Source organism: Podarcis melisellensis (genome assembly GCF_964234715.1).
Source record: "Podarcis melisellensis genome assembly, chromosome: 10".
Taxonomy (NCBI): domain Eukaryota; kingdom Metazoa; phylum Chordata; class Lepidosauria; order Squamata; family Lacertidae; genus Podarcis; species Podarcis melisellensis.
Window position 1 is genome coordinate 8,098,042 of NC_138542.1, and position 18,753 is coordinate 8,116,794.

The following is an 18,753-nucleotide window of genomic DNA, read 5'->3' on the forward strand; positions in this document are numbered from 1 at the left end:
AGATATGGAAGAAAGTTGGTGCCAAGCGCAAATCTGCTTTGTGAGAACTTATTTTTCCTTTCCAAAAGGATTTATAAACTGCACGTATTTGGTGGTTTCAATTATTTATTCTGGGAGTGTTGTCTTTGGAGTCCCGTCCCCACCACTTCCAACCAGTAACCATAGCAACACTCAGTCAGAAGAAAAACTACAGAGTTCTCTCTGGCCACCATTAAATCTTGTTCATATATCGGCTCGATTGTTGCAAAGTTGCAAAGAAACACTGCCTCAAATGCTTCTGAACAACGCATCTACTATTCTCAGCAGTGTTGCGTTCCTGTCTACAAGAAGAAAACCGTCCTTTTGACAGAATGGGTAGATAGTTCTTTGAACCGCTTTCCCCCTCTCCAATCAAAAGAAATGTTATTCCTGGAGAGTAAGGGATTAAAGATGATTGTAAACTTACCTGAAGCCTTGCTAACTGTGCCGTACGGGACACGATTTTGTTGTAAGGATCGATTATTTTGGCTCTGATTCTGATGAAAAACAAAATATGTTTTAGAAACCACGGGAGTGCAGAAGGACTTAAAACTAGTAAATCATTGTTATAGGGATTGCATACCTGTCAACAGTACTTTGCAATGCACTGATTCTGGTCTGCATCATTTGAAGAACACCTGAATAAGAGAGCAAAAGCAGTATTTCAAAAACACACAGCTGACAGAGAGAATGCACCTTTTCCCAGTAAAATGCCACATTTTAAAACCAAGCTAGGAACTCAAAATGGTAGTGGCAACTTTGATCTTTAATCCTTCCTATACTGCTTTTCAGCGTACAAAGTGCTTTATTATTGCAATGAGCAGGAGCGCTTTTGAAGATGGCTTAGAAACGGCGTTACTAAGGGCAGAATTCAGCGGACATATTTCTCACTGAGGCAAGATAGTCTGAGCAGACAGCACCAATTCTGGCCCAACTAAACTGGTTACCAATTAGTTTCTGCGTACAATTCAAAGAGTTGACTTTGACCCAAATACTTCAAGGACCCCCTCTCTCCATATGAACCAACCCAGACCCTGTGTTATTCATCTCTGAGGGAGGTGCACTACCTGTTCTTGGGCACCAGGTAAAAACAATACTAATCACCCAGACCTTTGGATTTCAATTTTCTATTTATAATTTAGTGGGGTGAGGTAGAGCTGGATCTGTGTTCTATTTCTATTACTTGTATATTTTTAAGTTGTTTTATCCTTCTTTTTACCCTTGCTTTTAATGTTCATTTTTGTAAGTCTCTCTGAGGTTCGTCGGGGGGGGGGGGAAAGCTACGAATGAAGACAATAAATAAAATAAAACGTATTGTTCTTAACACATTTACAGCCTCATCCTAACCATTTATACACAAGTGCAAGTACCACTCAATGGGATGGACTTTCTGCCAAGTATATCAAGGATTGTAGCCTTAATAACAGCAATGGCAGCAACAACAATATTTCTTATTTATACCCCATCCAACTGGCTGGGTTGCCCCAGCCACTCTGGGTGGCTACCAACACATATAAAAATAATAATAAAACATCAAATATTAATAGCAACTATCTGATACAATATAAAAGTCGCAATCACTTTAAAATAAACATATCAAATGAAGTAATATTCAATAATCCATTAGAATCCAATAGTAAGCAGTAAAATTAAACATCAGCAAAAAATAAACAGTTTACACCTGTCAGTTACAATAAAGAATTACTAATCTATAATCCATAAAAATAACAGCAAATCACAATGTACAAAACACCACAAAACCATGAAAAAGGATCAAATTGAGAAGTAAGGACACACAACTTACAATTTTTAAAAATATATATATATCCCTGAACTCCAGCTGCTTCTGCTGTTTCTAAAGTCATGGTCTGGGAAAGGCTGCCAGGGCTGGAGGGTGGAGCAAGGTGGGAAACGCCATTGCCTGATGACCGACAGAAGGTCTCTCACCCTTAATCACTCAAACTACTATTGTGAAGAAGGTCAAGTAAACAAATGACAAGACACCAAACACTACCCAGTGAGCTTTATGGCCAAGTCTGAATTTGAACCCAGGACTCTCATATATCATCTATAAAACAAGCCTAGCAATTACTCTAGTAATCCAAGCTGAAACTTGGCAGGCTGAAATCTGAGGCCGGTTACTCGAAAGTGCCAAGTTCTCTTGACATCTCTATAGCTACTAATAGTATTGTGCTACATTTAGAATCTGTTTCGAATCCATTATTGCCTAGAATTCATTACTTCCTAGAAAATCAATCAAGGCTATTACACAATAAGTACTAAGAGAAAATCTGAGAACACTGATTAAAGACGTACAGAGTATACTGAACTCCCTACCACCACGACTCAATATATTTGTATTCAACATCACTAGGAATATTTTCTCACTCCAGAAATCCCAGAATTTTTGAGAAGATGACATTGCTAATATGCCAGAAAATCAACTTTTTTTAACCTTACCAGCTGATTCTCCCCCCCTCCTTTTTTTTTTAACTTGGAAAGTTCTACTGAATTCAGTATAAGTAGTCTTAGGATTAAGGCCTAGCAGACCAACCCTTTTCATATTTAGGGCACATGTACCTATGGAGTTATGTTATCAAAGGGGGCATCACAATTTTCTCCCAAACAGAACAGCCAAATTTTGGCATATCTGAAGCAGTGCTGATCTTTTGTTGTAAAAGTACATGCTGCAACTCAGAACGTTACATTATCTGTTCAATCTCATGTAGGAGTCCAGTTCTATATATGTATCTCTGTAGGCTCAGCATGCCAGGGTGTCTCAACAAGAATTTGTCATCCCACACATTTGTCAAGGCTTAGTCATCTATACATCAAGGAGTTAGGATTCAGATAAAATATTATGCATTATTTCATTAGACAGGGGGCATAATCAAATTAGGGTTGCTCTCTGCTCAGAATCTCAGAATCTTCAAGGAGTCTTCAGGCTTCAAGAGCTGTGTCCATACCCTCTCCCCCAAGGAGCATGAGGAACAACACATGACCCAACATCCTTCTATCCACACAGCAATCTTTCTTGTGGTCAAACACTGGACAGTATCTACACTGTATGGCAGATTCTTCATTTAACACTTTGAGACTGCCTAGGGCCCCACTGAACCATTTAAAATGCTGTAATAAACATCTTACATCCAGCATGAGCCATACTCATTGAAAAGCACTGAAAACAAGGAACTAGATACAGTGGTACCTAGGGTTACGTACTTAATTCGTTCCGGAGGTCCGTTCTTAACCTGAAACTGTTCTTAACCTGAAGCACCACTTTAGCTAATGGGGTCTCCTGCTGCTGCCTGTTCTCATCCTGAAGCAAAGTTCTTAACCTGAGGTACTATTTCTGGGTTAGCGGAGTCTGTAACCTGAAGCGTATGTAACCCGAGGTACCACTGTATAATCCAAAAGATTAAAAAGCAGATTGGAGGCATTGAAACAACTGGTTTCTTTTTTTGGCTTGTCTTTTTCATGTTCATTTTGCAACCTGAAATGAAATTCCATTTAAAAACCATCAGGGATGGAGCTAGTTTCTTTTAGGAGAGAACTCAGTTAGCAGGACACTGCCACAAAGGCGGTCCTATCCCAAGTTCCCTCCAAGAAAACCTCTTCTGGTGATGGAAGCAAGGACTTGGTACAAGGTCCCTCAGCAAACTGGCATTTGACCACAGATCTCCCTCCTCTATGCCCAAAACCACACAATTTGCCCGTATTTTCTTGCGTGGCTGAGGAATCATTTCCAGAATTATTGAAGCCGTTTTGTTTTTTTCAAGGAAGGGTGTTTTTTTTTTAAGGGGGGTGTGCAACACTGCAATGTTATTTTCACGTTTTACAGACTGGAAATCACTTTCTTATTTTAGGAACATAAAAGGCATCATGTATAACCAGAGGCGGCCACCTCCAACTCCCCAATGCCGCCCTCCCCTTTCACCACCCAAATGCCCTGGCTTTCTTCCACCGCCTGAGGCAGGTACTTCACCCTCTTCATAGGTGAGCCGGTTCCCTGTAAAACTTGGGTTTGCCACAAAATTATCACGTCTGGTATATTAAAAGTAGCTTATTCAGACTATAGGGACGTGGGTGGCGCTGTGGGTTAAACCACAGAGCCTAGGACTTGCCGATCAGAAGGTCGGCGGTTCGAATCCCCGCAACAGGGTGATCTCCCATTGCTCAGTCCCTGCTCCTGCCAACCTAGAAGTTCGAAAGCACGTCAAAGTGCAAGTAGATAAATAGGTATCACTCCGGTGGGAAGGTAAACGGCGTTTCCGTGCCCTGCTCTGGTTCGCCAGAAGCGGCTTATTCATGCTGGCCACATGATCCGGAACCTGTACGCCGGCTCCCTCGGCCAGTAAAGCAAGATGAGCGCCGCAACCCAAGTGTCATCCGTGACTATAACAGCAAACTGAAAATTTAGTTTTTGTTATAAATGGTGCTATAAGCTGCTCAACTATAAATAACCTGGCATCTCTTGGTTTTTTTTCCAGTTAATGGGAGGGGAGCAGGCAAAAAAGAATAAAAACAGAAACAATCAATATCAGCGCCTGCTAAAGCGCACTTTCAAAAACTTGCATAGGGAAATCAACATTAAAGCATTCACATAATAAGGCCCAGGAAATGGAAGTGTTGTTTACATGCAAGTGATGGCACAGTGAAATCCTACTCTAAATAAGTCTCACTGAGTTCAATGGGCCTCACTCCCAGAAAGGTGAATCTAGGTTTGCAGCTTCAGTGAATTCCGTGACTCAAATGAACTGCAAATGTGAGTAACTGAAATAAAAGGAGATGTAGTACAATATTTTTTTCCAAAAGGTAAAATATCAACGTGTGTGTGTGTGTGTGTGTGTGTGTGTAGATTCAGGTGGGTAGCCATGTTCGTCTAACATAGTCGAAATAAATACAGATATTTTTTATTCTTTAATTTTTTAAAAAATCAAATTTCTTTTAAAAATCCCTTAGAAAGATCCTTCTAAAAAAATTAAAAAGTTGTCCAGTAGCACCTTAGAGACCAACTAAGTTTGTTCTAGGTATATGCTTTTGTGTGCATGCAGATATTTCAGATACTTCAGAGTTATTTAAGGGATTTTTAAGAAATTTGAATTTTTTTATTAAAAAAAGATTTTTTAAAGAAAGTTTTTTAATAGAATTTTTTTAAAATCTGTGTGTGTGCGTGTGCTTGTAATGTATGTTATATTTTACTCCATTTATTCTATGTCTTTACTCCATTAATTCTTTCGATTGAAAAGCTGCTTAATTACCCAAATCTGCAGTTCATTCAGGTTCTCAATGGTTTTCGATGTAAACAACACTTCTATTTAGCCAGAAATGACTAGTAGAAAGCATTATATGAACAGCTCCACCTGCTGACGAGTTAAGGAAGTATACTTTAACCTGACATAAGGAAACAGACAGCATGTTAACAACTAGTAACAAAACGCTGCAATTAAAACTCCAACAGTTTGATAAACTTTTTCCGTAAGTCCACTATACTATGATTTCAGGCCTTTCAAGGTTTTCCAGTTTTGTGCTTTTTAAAAATGTAGTTGTACAGCATTATAACAAAGGGATATTGATTTACCTCAACTATTGTTCAACTAAGTTCTGCTCATTAGCTATGTTCTGTGTCAGAGTTCAGTGTTTAAACATTCCCAGCCTTTTAGTATTATTTTTATTAATCAAATTTGTTTACTGCCCTGCATCCGAAGATCCCAGGGCGGTTCACTATATATATATATATATATATATATATATATATATATATATATATATATGCTTTCGTAGATTTTCACGGGTACAGGAATGCAGGTTTTGGTGTCCTCGGGTGTCTTCCCGTGTAAAAGTTGGGGTGTCTAGGCGACGTTTCGACGAGGTCTCACTCGTCATCTTCAGGCTGGTGCTTTCGGCTTCTTGTTACTGGAACAGAGCAGGATCTCAGTGTTTGAGTTCCTATAAATACTGTTGAGGGGGTGTGGTGTATAGCCTCCAATGTTCTGGGCAGAGAGGAAGTTCCCAGGCTAGTGTGCCTTTTCTTCTTTTGTTCCTTAATTACTTGAGGGATATCTTGAGTGATTTCTTGGGTGATATCCTGAGTACCACTTAGGTGGGTCATTAGGTGTGGATTGGTTGCTAAAGTCTTTGTGTCTTGACCTCTTGAACTTTGTGAAGAGTTTTTCTGAGAAGATGGCTGTACTGCACTTAGTTGTGCTCTGGCTTGGCTTCGTGTATAGGGGCGAGCTGTGGTTTTGTGGCCTGTGTCAGCCAGATCTGTGTAGGGATTGCAGGGGGGTGCAGCATCCGGAGGTGCCACCATGGTTTGGCTACTGGATGGTGTCTGTAATTTATCTGTGGAGAGGGTCTGGGTTTGGGTCTGGTGTGGTTGATTGGTGATGGCGTTCTGTGTGCCTCTGGATCTGGTGTCAGTTTTTGTGGGGAGGGCTAATTTCCAGATGTCTGGCAAGCGGGATGTGTCGTCACGCTTGTTCATGTTGTGAGGGTGTTTCTCTATCTCGATGGCTTCCATGATTATTCTCTTGTGGTGATGTTCCATGTTAAAGAGCAATTTGGAATCTGCAAAATTAATTTCGTGTCCTGTTTCTTTCATGCTGCACCCCCCTGCAATCCCTACACAGATCTGGCTGACACAGGCCACAAAACCACAGCTCGCCCCTATACACGAAGCCAAGCCAGAGCACAACTAAGTGCAGTACAGCCATCTTCTCAGAAAAACTCTTCACAAAGTTCAAGAGGTCAAGACACAAAGACTTTAGCAACTAATCCACACCTAATGACCCACCTAAGTGGTACTCAGGATATCACCCAAGAAATCACTCAAGATATCCCTCAAGTAATTAAGGAACAAAAGAAGAAAAGGCACACTAGCCTGGGAACTTCCTCTCTGCCCAGAACATTGGAGGCTATACACCACACCCCCTCAACAGTATTTATAGGAACTCAAACACTGAGATCCTGCTCTGTTCCAGTAACAAGAAGCCGAAAGCACCAGCCTGAAGATGACGAGTGAGACCTCGTCGAAACGTCGCCTAGACACCCCAACTTTTACACGGGAAGACACCCGAGGACACCAAAACCTGCATATATATATATATATATATATATAAAATTTCAGACCCTGGATTAAAACATTAAGGATAAATGGAAGAAAAAAACCTTTTCAAAAATGTTTTAGCTTTGGTATTATATCAAAATGTAGAGCTGTTAATTCCAATGATTAATGATATAATCAACTTAAATAGAGTTTTAAGTGCATTTGACAGATATGTAAACTATATAAATTATTATTAATTTAAATGATATCGTAGGCTGATTTATTTGTACTTCTAAGCTACATTAAGAACACAATTAGGAAAAACTAGCAAGATCTAACTAGAAAAATATTAAATAAACACTCAGATAGTAATCAGAAAGTACTGGAAACAACATAAACTCACTGGAAGAGTGGCAAAGGAAGTTTTGGTATAGCATGCTAATAAATAAGCTCATATATTATAAGGGACTTTGAGAAGTTATGAAACCTGACCATCGTTTCTGGAAAATTGGCATAGCTTTGAGATTCATTAGAACAGAAGCAAACCACATAATTTTGGTTCCTCTTCCAAGGCCTCACTCCTATGCAAATGGCAAAGAAACCCACTCCTAGGATAGGAGATTCTTAATAAACCATGCTTACCTTCCAGAGATTCAATGCCAGTTGCTTGTGCCAGCAAGTCCTCATGCCTTGCAACTACCTATAAAATAAGACAATCAACTATTATCAGAAGAATAATACAAAAAAACACTGGTTTGCCATGCGGCATTGAGCATGCTGTCTCAGAAATGCAAGTTCAAACTGCCCTTCAGTTTGCTGAATTTGTTGCATGGTTGTCTGGACCTCGGCCTTTCTAATTCACATTCCTAATGCAAGTAGCGTTTTAGGGCAGGCCTGATAATATTTCACTCATTATATAGCGACAGAGCACTAAACCACTAGCATTAAACATACAAACAGCAGCGAGCCTCAGACTTAAACACAATCGCAAAGAAGGAGATCTGAAACTTCCACTTCCAGTTTTATACTAACCAGAGTTTATTGTTACATACAAACCAAGAGGTTTCGTTTTAAACTATGTCTAATTAACAAGTGAGGCTTATAAACCATGGTTTGACCCTGGCTTGTTTGAACAAATCATCATATAATACACAGTTTACCTGCAAAATTGCCTTACCCCATATAAGGCCACTCGGCAGCTCTAATCTATTACAGGTGTCACATATCATTTGTTCCAAATGTGTAAGAAATTGAGCTTTTAGGGTGGAAACTTTCTGCCTATGAACATCAGGCCTTTGGGTTCCTGCTAAAAACATTTCTGTTTAGGCAAGCCTGTTTAAACATATGTTTTAATCTGGCTTTTAGCTTATTGTTGATTTCAATTATTTCTGAAGATAGTTTGTAACTGGTTTTTAAACTAATAATGTAACTGGTTGTCATGTTTTATTCTTTTCTGTACAGTGGTGCCCCGCAAGACGAACGCCTCGCAAGACGAAAAACCCGCTAGACGAAAGGGTTTTCCGTTTTGGAGGTGCTTCGTAAAACGAATTCCCCTATGGGGTTGCTTCGCAAGACGAAAAAAATCTTGCATCCCCCTGCGGGTTTTTTTCGCTTTTTTCACCCTTTTCTTAAGCCGCTAAGCCGCTTATCAGCTGTTCCGCTGATAAGCCGCTTAACAGCTGATCGCTGGAAGCCGCTTGACAGCTGTAGCGCTAATCCGCTAAACTGTCAATGGGCTTGCTTCGCAAGACGAAAAAACCGCTATACGAAGAGCCTCACGGAACGGATTAATTTCGTCTTGCGAGGCACCACTGTAAAATGCTTTGAGGTTTGCCTTTTAGTTTTGTGGAATGAATAAATAATATAAGCAGAGTTCCCTCACACCAATTTAGATATAGCAAGAAATTCTGATTAAAAATGTAAAACAGAAACAAATGCACCCAATCTCCTTGCCATGACCGGGGGGCAGGAGGAGGAAAGCGCCCAAATTCATGGCCGGCTGCTACTAGTGCATGTACTACTAGTGTACGGTTTGATATTGCATGTGAAAAGCGTCATAAGAGTAACTGGCTTCCAATGAAGCCCCACCTTACAAACTCCACAGAAAGGCAAACAAACTTGGTTTGCGGCACACAAAGGATCACTGCCTGCCTTTTCCGTAATAACTATTTAAAGGACACATGTTAGAGCTGGCAGGAAATCAATATTGCACCGCACTGCTTACTGACAGCTTCCATTCTAAACCAGAAGCACTCAGCCTTGGCTAGACTCAGAATAAATATATTCAGTTATGAGAAATGTACCTGCACATTGGTTAAAGGATAACCTCTGGCAGTTGTTATAAACTGATTTTATATCAAAATCAAAGAGTGATTATTGCCTACTATAAGTTTCTAGCCACCAGCAATAAACTGTTAACCCAAAAATTTAACCTATGCGATTCAATTTCTGTTAGTTGTGCTTATATTGTATTGTAATGGCTATTGGCTATAAACAATAAAAATCTATTGATTGACTGGTTGATTAATTAAGTGTGAATACCACAGTGAAGTTCAATTCTCCCATTCAATACAGAATTTCCTCAACAGAATCTACTCATGTTTACTTGTTAAGATGCTGGCAAATATTTTAACAAGGATAACCATATTTTGCCTATAAAGGTAATTCTAACTAATACTGAACTCTCCTCTCTTCTCAGTTCAAACAATAGCCACAATTAAATCACATGTTCTATCATCAAAAAGCATATTTCTCCTATTCCAAATTGCATTGCACAGACATCTTACATCTAACAACATTCCAAGAATTCATTTACATGTAAGAGGACAAACCACATTCTTATAAAAAGAATACTAATAAGCAAATACAGTTGGTGTTGTGGGTTGCATGCTGGGTCATAAGAATATATTCTGTTTTCCAGCACTGGGACAGGCTCCCTGCTCTGTGCTCAAGGAAGATCCCAGAAAGGCTCAGGAGTTTATGTAGCAAGTACAAATATAACTGCATATCTTGGAAATGTTTTGTGTGCCCAATAAAGTTAAGTGAGCTCTGAAGCCTCTCTTTAAGGCTGAATGAATCACTTGGATCATCCCAATGTATATAAGGCAAACAAATTACCACTATTCACATTGTGTGGTTGGGCATCTTACATTCACAGCTTAACTTTGCATTTATTTCTCCACTACCAACACACAAACGTGTATAGATATACATTACTATACACTTATAATAGTTACAGCCCATTTGGGGGAGCTTACACACTGACAATTATCATAATAACACTGGCTATGAGCCAACCATATTAATGCTGCCTGTGCATGTTTATTTGAATATTTCTGTAGGAGGCAAAATTTAACCATCGCTTTTCCATATATACATTCACTGACAGAAAGCATCTTCAATTAGTTAAGTATGACATTCCTTGTTGGGCAGGTCTAAAAGCTGTAGAGTCGAACAAACAATTCAATGCCGTTTCAGAATCTCAGCTGCCTTTATGTATAGATTCGGGTGATACGCGTGGCACTTACTTGCAAGTGCAGCTCTTTATCCAGCTGACTAATCCCTTGAGCAAGTTTCGCTAACTGTTCGGCTATCACAGCTTGATGAATCGATTGCGAGGTGTACGCCTTCACATCAAAATCTTCCTTCAAGAAGTCCGCATAGCATTCTGAAAGAGACGCAAGAGAGAGGGGAGGCTTGGCATCATATTTTCCTGACACAGATATTCCACGCTCTTTTTTAAGGTTGTTTGCTGCCCTGAGCCCGGTCTTGGCTGGGGAGGGCGGGGTATAAATAAATAAATTATTATTATTATTATTCTAAAGAATGGGGGGATATAATTTCCTTAGGAGACCACTGTAAACGGATGAAAATATTAGCACGATTTTAATCTCACTTGCAATGTAACAAATACTATGGACAATATGGATAAAATATAAACTAAGTTATAATGTTGTTGTTGTTTAGTCGTTTAGTCGTGTCCGACTCTTCGTGACCCCATGGACCAGAGAACGCCAGGCACCTCTGTCCTCCACTGCCTCCCGCAGTTTGGTCAAACTCAGGCTGGTAACCTCGAAAACACTATCCAACCATCTCGTCCTCTGTCGCCCCCTTCTCCTTGTGCCCTCCATCTTTCCCAGCATCAGGGTCTTCTCCAGGGAGTCTTCTCTTCTCATGAGGTGGCCAAAGTACTGGAGCCTCAGCTTCACAATCTGTCCTTCCAGTGAGCACTCAGGGTTGATTTCCTTCAGTATGGAGAGGTTTGATCTTCTTGCAGTCCATGGGACTCTCCAGAGTCTCCTCCAGCACCATAATTCAAGTTATAATACCCAGTTGAAAAAGCAAAACACAATAATAATCAAGTAGTTCCGGGGGAGGGGGAGGTCCTTTCTGCCCAGTCCATCAGCTGCACTCTGCTAACTTTTTGCAAAGTTGCCAGGAACTCAGGTCCCCACCTAAAAATGAGCCCTCAGAAAAATACCCTGAAGACCCTGACCCTTTATTTGTCCAGAGTCAAGGGCTGCTTTTCTCGGTGGCGTCCCTTCAGGGTAGGAAAGGAGGCAAAGCTCGGAGAGAGCAGCGCCAGGGACTGGGCGCAGAGCCGCGCAAGGCGCGCTGGTCGCAATCCTAAAGCGCGCGCAGCAGGAAGTTCTCCCCACCGAAGCCCACGCGAGGCCAACGGGGGTCTCCCTCCTCCCTCCTCTCGCCCAACTCGCCCCCTCACCGTCTCCTAGCAACTCCCCGGCCGCCGGGTCCGGGGCTTCAGCCGCCGCCACCTCAGCGGCGCCTCTCTTCCCTTCCATGCTGGCACAGGTGGGTGAGCGTCTCCGCCGTGACGCACTCAAGCCGCGACGGCCGCCCTGTCCTTCGGCCGCCCTCGCGGGGCAACCCTAGAGATAGGAAAGGGTAGAGTCGGAACAAAGCCTTTCTTCTCCGCGCATCTCTCACACGGCCTCTTTCCCCCCTTCCGCCGCAGGCGAGCGAGTGGGAAGAGCAAAGAGGTGCCGGGGAGTCTCTGCATCGGGCTTTCCCGGCCTGTAATCGAACGCTTCAGTCTCCAATGCGAACTGTATGGGATTGTCAACATAGAGGTGCTAAAGTATAGAGCGATGCCACCCTCACGCGCGCGGAGTTTGAGGGCTCATGCCGGCCTGATTTCAGTTATAGCCGTTATGGGTCATCCCTAAAGATCACCAGTGTTGAAGCAATGATTCTTCAACATCAACTTCGTTGGACTGGTCATGCTGAGTGGATGTCTGATGATCTTCTTCCAAAGCAACTACTCTATTCCAAACTTAAAAAGGGAAAGCATGGTGGTCAACAAAATAGGTTTAAAGACTGTCTCAAGGCAAATCTTTAAAAATGTAGTATAAAGGTAAAGGGACCCCTGACCATTAGGTCCAGTCGTGGCCGACTCTGGGGTTGCGATGCTCATCTTGCTTTACTGACCGAGGGAGCCGGCATACAGCTTCCGGGTCATGTGGCGAACCAGAGCAGCGCACAGAAACGCCGTTTACCTTCCCGCCAGAGTGGTACCTATTTATCTACTTGAACTTTGATGTGCTTTCGAACTGCTAGGTTGGCAGGAGCAGGGACCAGGCAACGGGAGCTCACCCCGTTGCAGGGATTCGAACCGCCAACCTTCTGATCGGCAAGTCCTAGGCTCTGTAGTATAAACACCGACAATTTGGAAACACTGGCCTGCAAGCGCTCCAATTGGAGAACAGCCTTTACCGAAGGTGTCATGGGCTTTGAAGACACTCAAACTCAGGACGCAAGGGAGAAACTTGCTAAGAGGAAGGCACGCTTGGCAAATCCACACCGTGATCAGCTCCCGCCTGGGAACCAATGTCCCCACTGTGGAAGGACATGTAGGACCATCACTTACGGACTCAATGTTAAAACCGTGTTTATGGAAGACAATCTTACTCAGCTACAAGTGATCACCAAAGAAGAAGAGGTGTCATGCTATCCCTGGACTCCAGATTCCCTCCCTGCTTGTTTATATGGTGGGTGAAATTGCTCCTTCCTGTTTACTCGCCATCTCTACTTTAGTGGCTTCCTAGAACTATTTTTAAATTGTTCAAGGTCACACCTGCAATTCTCAGCTCAGCCCAAGAGTGAGACTATTTCCTTTCTCCCAGACTGAGCATCCAATTTCCCTTTCCCTTTCGTCAATCTTCCCCTTCCCCCATACAGCAAATCAAAGTACAGTAACAAAAAATTAAAAGGAAAAAGAAAACAAATAAACAAATAAGAAACTACAAAAATAACTCAAGTAAAATACAGAATTAAATTTTGTTAGAACCACAACAAAAAGAAGAGAGAGGGGGAAAACACACAGAGAGAAATAAAAATGCAAGTCAAACTTTATTTCTGTAAAACAAAATTATACTTGTCTTCTCCATACAGTGGTAATTGAGAATAGTTCCAAAGTCCCTATTTCGGCTTCTTAGTTTTTGTAATCCAAATGGTTTGAAAGTTAAGTCCCAAATATGCTGGAGTTCCAGTCCTTAAGTCTTTCTAGACAGGTAAGCTGGTGGCACTGAGGCTGGTTCTGAAGCTGTCCAAGGATCTCTTCTGCTTTGGGGATTTCCCCCTCAAAATACTGAGAGAGTTCTCCTGCTTGCTCCACTTATATGCCTCCCAAAATCTGGGTGCTGTCTTTCTTCAACAGATTTTTCCCCACCCTCATTCAAGGTCTTCTATAATTATGTCCTCTGGAAGAGAATGAAAAAGAGAGATTGAATTAACAGCCTCTCTCAACAACGCCTGCCAAACAATACCCAAACCCAAGGGTTCAACCACCTCAGCTTTTGTAGCTGGAGTCAGTCAGGGCCCTGCCTATGAGGTGAAGTGAAAAAGGCCTGCAAGGCACAGCAAGAAGGCCTGGGAGGTCTTTCTCAGGAATGAACCATAACACTACTAAGTGAAAAGTCCCCAAGGCGTGGAGATTCGTTTACCTTCCTTAGGTGCTGGCCGAACACAGGACCGGTGTCGTTGGGCTATTGCCTTCTGCAGAGGAAAGAGAAAGCTGGATGAGACGTCTTTTGTGAAACTGCAAAAGCCACAATTGACAGGTGCAAGGGATGCACCTGTCAAAACTAAGGATGACATGCTTTTGGATAATATTTTTTATCTAAATTTCTAATAAAAAATTAATGAAAGAAAAAGAAAATATCAACAACCGGGGCTGTAGCTAAGGGGTGGTGAGGTGGGCCCCTGCCAGGGGCACAGGTGAGGGGGGCGTAAAATGGGCGTCAGCCATCGCTCCCTGCCCACAGCCCAATCAAGGCGACGAAGGGGGCGCACTTCTGATCACCTCAATCGCGGCGTAGCTGGCGCACAGGAAAGCTGATAGCCGCCACTTGTGATCCTTTTATTTCTTTAAACCAGATGGGGTACGTGTTAAGTCCTTGCAGACTTTAAATAATAAAAATAAAATTAAGAAGAATAAGAAGTTCCCCTCCCCTCTTCTCTCCATTTTCAATCACGGCAGGACATTCAAATTTCATCCCTCCTCTCGATAGTCTCATTCAGATTGCAGCTGACTCTCCACATTTCCTCTGGAGGCGCCTTTAATTTGGATCCAATATCTCAAGAGGTGAAGGAGCTTTGCCTCTTGCAATGGCAGCCGTGGAGCCTGCCTCAGCGGCGCAGGGCTTGAGACCAGCAGGAGCAGGCACACAGACGTCCACAGGTGCCTTGTCCCCCGACTGCCTTCAGGGTTTTTTAGAGGGTTTTACAACCTCAGGTAACCCCCTCCCCTCCATCTGAGTCTGGTGCCAGAAGGGAGAGACGTTGCCATGGCAGAACCGGAAACCCTACAGATCTTCAGTAATGACGTCCTCTGGAAGAGAACGGAAATGAGAGGCTGAGTCAGTCAGGGCCCTGCCTACTGGGGCGAAGTGAAAAAGGCAAGGCACAGCAAATAGGCCTGGGAGGTCTTTCTTGGGCATGAACCATAAGGCTACTAAGTGAAAAGTCCCCATGGTGTGGAGATTCGTTTACCTTCCTCAGGTGCTGGCCAAACACAGGACCGGTGTCGGGCCATTGCCTTCTGCAAAGGAAAGAGAAAGCTGGATGAGATGCCTTTTGTGACACTACAAAACCCACCATTGGCAGGTGCAAGGGAGCCCACAAGGAGGCCCAAGCCAGGAAAGAGTGGCCTCCCTCAGGCTTGGGCCCAATCCCTTGCCCCAGAGGACCTCCATGGGCCCTGCAGCCGCCTGGGCAGAGGTGGAAGGGCAGCACCAGGGAAGAGGGCAGGACATGCCTCTGGCATCATTCTGGCACCCCAGGGACACACGCCACATTAGTTGCATTAGCTGCTTTGGGAGCCTCTCGGAGGGTGGGGGTGGAAGGATTCAGAGACTGCAGAACTGGGGGCAAAGACCACAGTCAGCGGGCAGAGGGTCTGGGGGATCCAGTCCCTACTCTTATGTTCCCCCCAGTACTAACCTCAGGCTTCGGAAGAGTCTTGAAGAGCTTGGGCACAACTGCAACAAGAGAAGGACATGCGGACAGGTTAGTTCGTCCCTTTGCAGCTTCCAATATTATTCCAATAATCTTCTCCTTGATTCCCCTGATTCTACACTCCTCCTACAGGGATGGCAAACCCCAGGCCTTGGGGGCCAGTCTTGGCCTGCAGCCCCCCGAATGAGGCTCATACGAGAATGTGGCCCTCTAGCCTTGGGTCAGAGCCAGACTGGTTTTTTTTCTTACTAGCTTCCCCTACCCCACAAATCCTATACAGTACCCTGAGCTGCCCCCCTAGCCTATTCCTGTCCTGACCTTCCCAAAATGGTGTGGGGGGTTACTTCCTCTCCTGGTGCCACAGGTTCCTTCTTGTTCTGCAGCGGGGCCACTTTATTGCTCTTTTTGAGCTGCATGAAGCTTCTCATTCGCCTGAGCCTAGAAGAGATGATGCAAAACAGAAATACGTTTAGCCTAATAGAGATTTGCTAGCACATTCTTCCCTCTTTCTGCAGTTGAAGGAACTGTAGGACTTCATAACAGCTGCACAGAGGCAGCCAAGAGCATTCAGGGCTTGGAGAGAAAGGAGGTACCAGCTCCTGCCATTCCAGGACGGAGAGAGCCTGGCTACCATAGTTCAGGCCCTGATTGCTTCAAGACTGGATTACTGCCATGCACTGTATGTGGGGCTTCCCTTGTGCTTGGAAGTTGCAGTTAGTGCAGGATCCTGCAGGGTGAGTGCTGACAGGAGCAAGGCCTTGTCAACATACATTGTTTTACCTTGTAAAAAGCTTCACTGACAACCTTTCAGTGTATGGCCAGTAACTCCCATATACAAACCCCTTTAAGAGGGGACCCTGGAATCGCCACCACGGGGGTGTCACCACTTCAGCCCCCCCCCCATTTAGGGAAGATAGACTCAAGGATTCTGCGGGCAGTGCAGCTGTCCCATGCAGGGACCGAGCCTGCAACCTTGGCATTATCAGCACCACGTGATAATGAACCTACGGGAATCGTTCTGGGGAGAAGGGGCAAAGAATAGGATGGGGCCCCACAAACTTACCATTCTGTCCCGCGAAGGACAAGTCCGCTGATCCTGCCTTCCTCCTGAGTCTCTAGAATTGACCGCATTGTTGCTGCTGCCTCCGCCTCCTATTAAAACAGTTCCTGCCTCCCTCAAAAACCAAAATCAAAGCCTCTCCGAAATCTCCACCTCTCTCTCTACCTCTCCTCACAAACCCACAATGGACACCTGTAGTTGGTGGCTTTTAAGGGAGAAGCAGGAGATGTCACAAAGGAGGGCAGGTCATTGTTCCCATGGCAACCCACCCACCTGGACCCTGGGCCAAACTTGCCCCCCCCCCGATGTTTCTTCAGAACTTTGAAGCACCTGCTGATCTTCTCTTTAGGAGTTCATGTTTTTATATCAGATCATTCTTCATTCAGACCCATTTCTTAAAGGGAGACAATCCCAACGTCCCTTGAAATTTCTGCTTGGTTAAAGGGTGGGCAATTTCAAAAGTCTTTATAGGGGCTTGCACCCTTGTTCTGGGTATCTCCAACCTCCTTGCAAGGGGGGGGGGAGGGAACTCTGTTGCAACAGAAAAATAAAGATCTCCCTTGCTTTCGATGGATCTTGCCTCCATCCATTCATTTCTGACCGATCATGGACTTAGGGGAGACAGTCTCTTGGGAAGTTGGGCAGCAAAAGCCAACCCCCCCTTTTTTCTATTACACTGTGGAAACATTCCTCTCTCGGCATCTGGGCTTCCAGTATCGCTTTATGAAGCAGAGGGGAAATAACAGGCAGGGATGTTCGTGAGCCTGCCTGGTGCCTGAGGTCCATCGATATTTTTCCAATAAATGCAATCAGAGCTGCATCGGCAGTTGGTACATCCAGGAGGCTGGGGAAGAGACTTGCCACCATTGCCTTCTCTGACATTTGATTTTGCTGCTGTCAGCCTCTTCTGGTGTAAGGATATGGGCACCAGCTGTATGTCCATCTGCACCTCTTCTCTGAACTGAACCTGTAATGGTTATATGGGGGTTGCTCGTGCGTAAGTTGCCGCCACTCCTGGCTAGGTAGCCTGGTTAAACCTTTCCTGGCTGGACAGCCCTTCACTTCGTGGCTGTTCAGTCGCTAGCAGAATCCGTCAGTGGGCGTTTCTTGAACTTCTTCCAGCAAAGAAGTTATTTGACGCCAAGTCTCCGCCTACTTTCCCTGCGCGGAAGTCTTCTGCGCAGGGTGGGTGTGGGTAGCGGAGGACCTGTGCTCTGCCCGCTGGTCTCCAGCGAAGAGTCCTGGAGCCCTCTCTCCGATTCCCCCATCCGTCCCCCTTTATCCCTGGTGTTACGCTGATTTCCTTCCCCAGCTGCTGAGTCCCCTCTCTCCCTGCTTGGCCCTTCTCCGGCATTGCTTGGGAGCCTTGCCTCCACTTCTGGCTCCGATGTCAGTTCCCTGACAGAACCAGACTGCTTGGAGTGCAGCAAGAGCAGTACCAGATACTTCTTTGTCAGCCAACTCTTGTTTACCTAAATATTTATGTACTTAAGCCTAGATTGTGGTTTGTTTTTGCAATATTGAATTTATTCCATGTTTGCCAAATTGTTGGTTTTTGTCCTTTTTGGAATTTACTGATGTGTTCTGTATTTTGATGTTTTGAAGACTGTGTCCAATTCTGGGCAACGCAACTTAAGAAGGATGTTGACAATCTGGAATGTGTGCAGATGAGGGCAACCAAGATGATCAAGGGGCTGGAAACCAAGCCTTATGAGGAACAGTTGAAGGAGCTGGGTATGTTTAGCCTGGAAAAGAGGAGACTGAGAGGAGATAGGATAGCCATCTTCAAATATCTCAAGGGTTGAGCTGTTGTATTTCATTTCTTATCTCATCAACCATTTTGAGATTCTTATCTCTAATAAGTTTGCCCAGTTCAATTAGCCCACAGTTTTCACAGAGAGATTCCTTAATCAGGCTTCATCTTCTAGTTCCTCATTATAAAAAATTGAAGTGAGTGGAGATAATATTGGACTTTGCCTTAATTATATCTTTATCAAATCTGCTAGAATGCTAAAGGATGTTTTTCAAGTTTGTGGAAATACATTGCTCCTGTTGAAATGCTGTAATTGTAATATCATGGCTACTTCATAAAAATCTTTTATGAATGGAATTTTATACATAGGTTTAATCAACATTTTCTTAGTAACCCTTG

The 18,753-nt window shown here is 43.7% G+C and overlaps 1 protein-coding gene and 1 long non-coding RNA gene across 4 annotated transcripts in view; both read right to left on the reverse strand.

Moving 5' to 3' along the window:
- The window catches only part of COG5 (component of oligomeric golgi complex 5), a 170,493-nt gene extending 158,546 nt beyond the window's left edge, over positions 1-11,947 (reverse strand). For all 3 annotated transcript variants that reach the window (XM_081927685.1, XM_081927686.1, XM_081927684.1), the window contains exons 1-5: positions 11,790-11,947; positions 10,594-10,733; positions 7,709-7,766; positions 602-656; positions 446-515 (exon numbers count right to left, since the gene is read on the reverse strand). In XM_081927685.1, the coding sequence (XP_081783811.1) occupies positions 446-515; positions 602-656; positions 7,709-7,766; positions 10,594-10,733; positions 11,790-11,868 (402 nt within the window). In that variant the 5' untranslated portion in view covers positions 11,869-11,947. The remainder of the gene's footprint in view (positions 1-445; positions 516-601; positions 657-7,708; positions 7,767-10,593; positions 10,734-11,789) is intronic.
- A 1,469-nt stretch (positions 11,948-13,416) lies between these two features.
- Positions 13,417-14,913, reverse strand: LOC309379071. Its single transcript, XR_014172342.1, has 2 exons — positions 14,029-14,913; positions 13,417-13,785 (listed from the first exon to the last, which is right to left on the reverse strand). It is a non-coding gene; the product is annotated as an uncharacterized lncRNA (long non-coding RNA).
- Between the last annotated feature and the right edge of the window lie 3,840 nt (positions 14,914-18,753).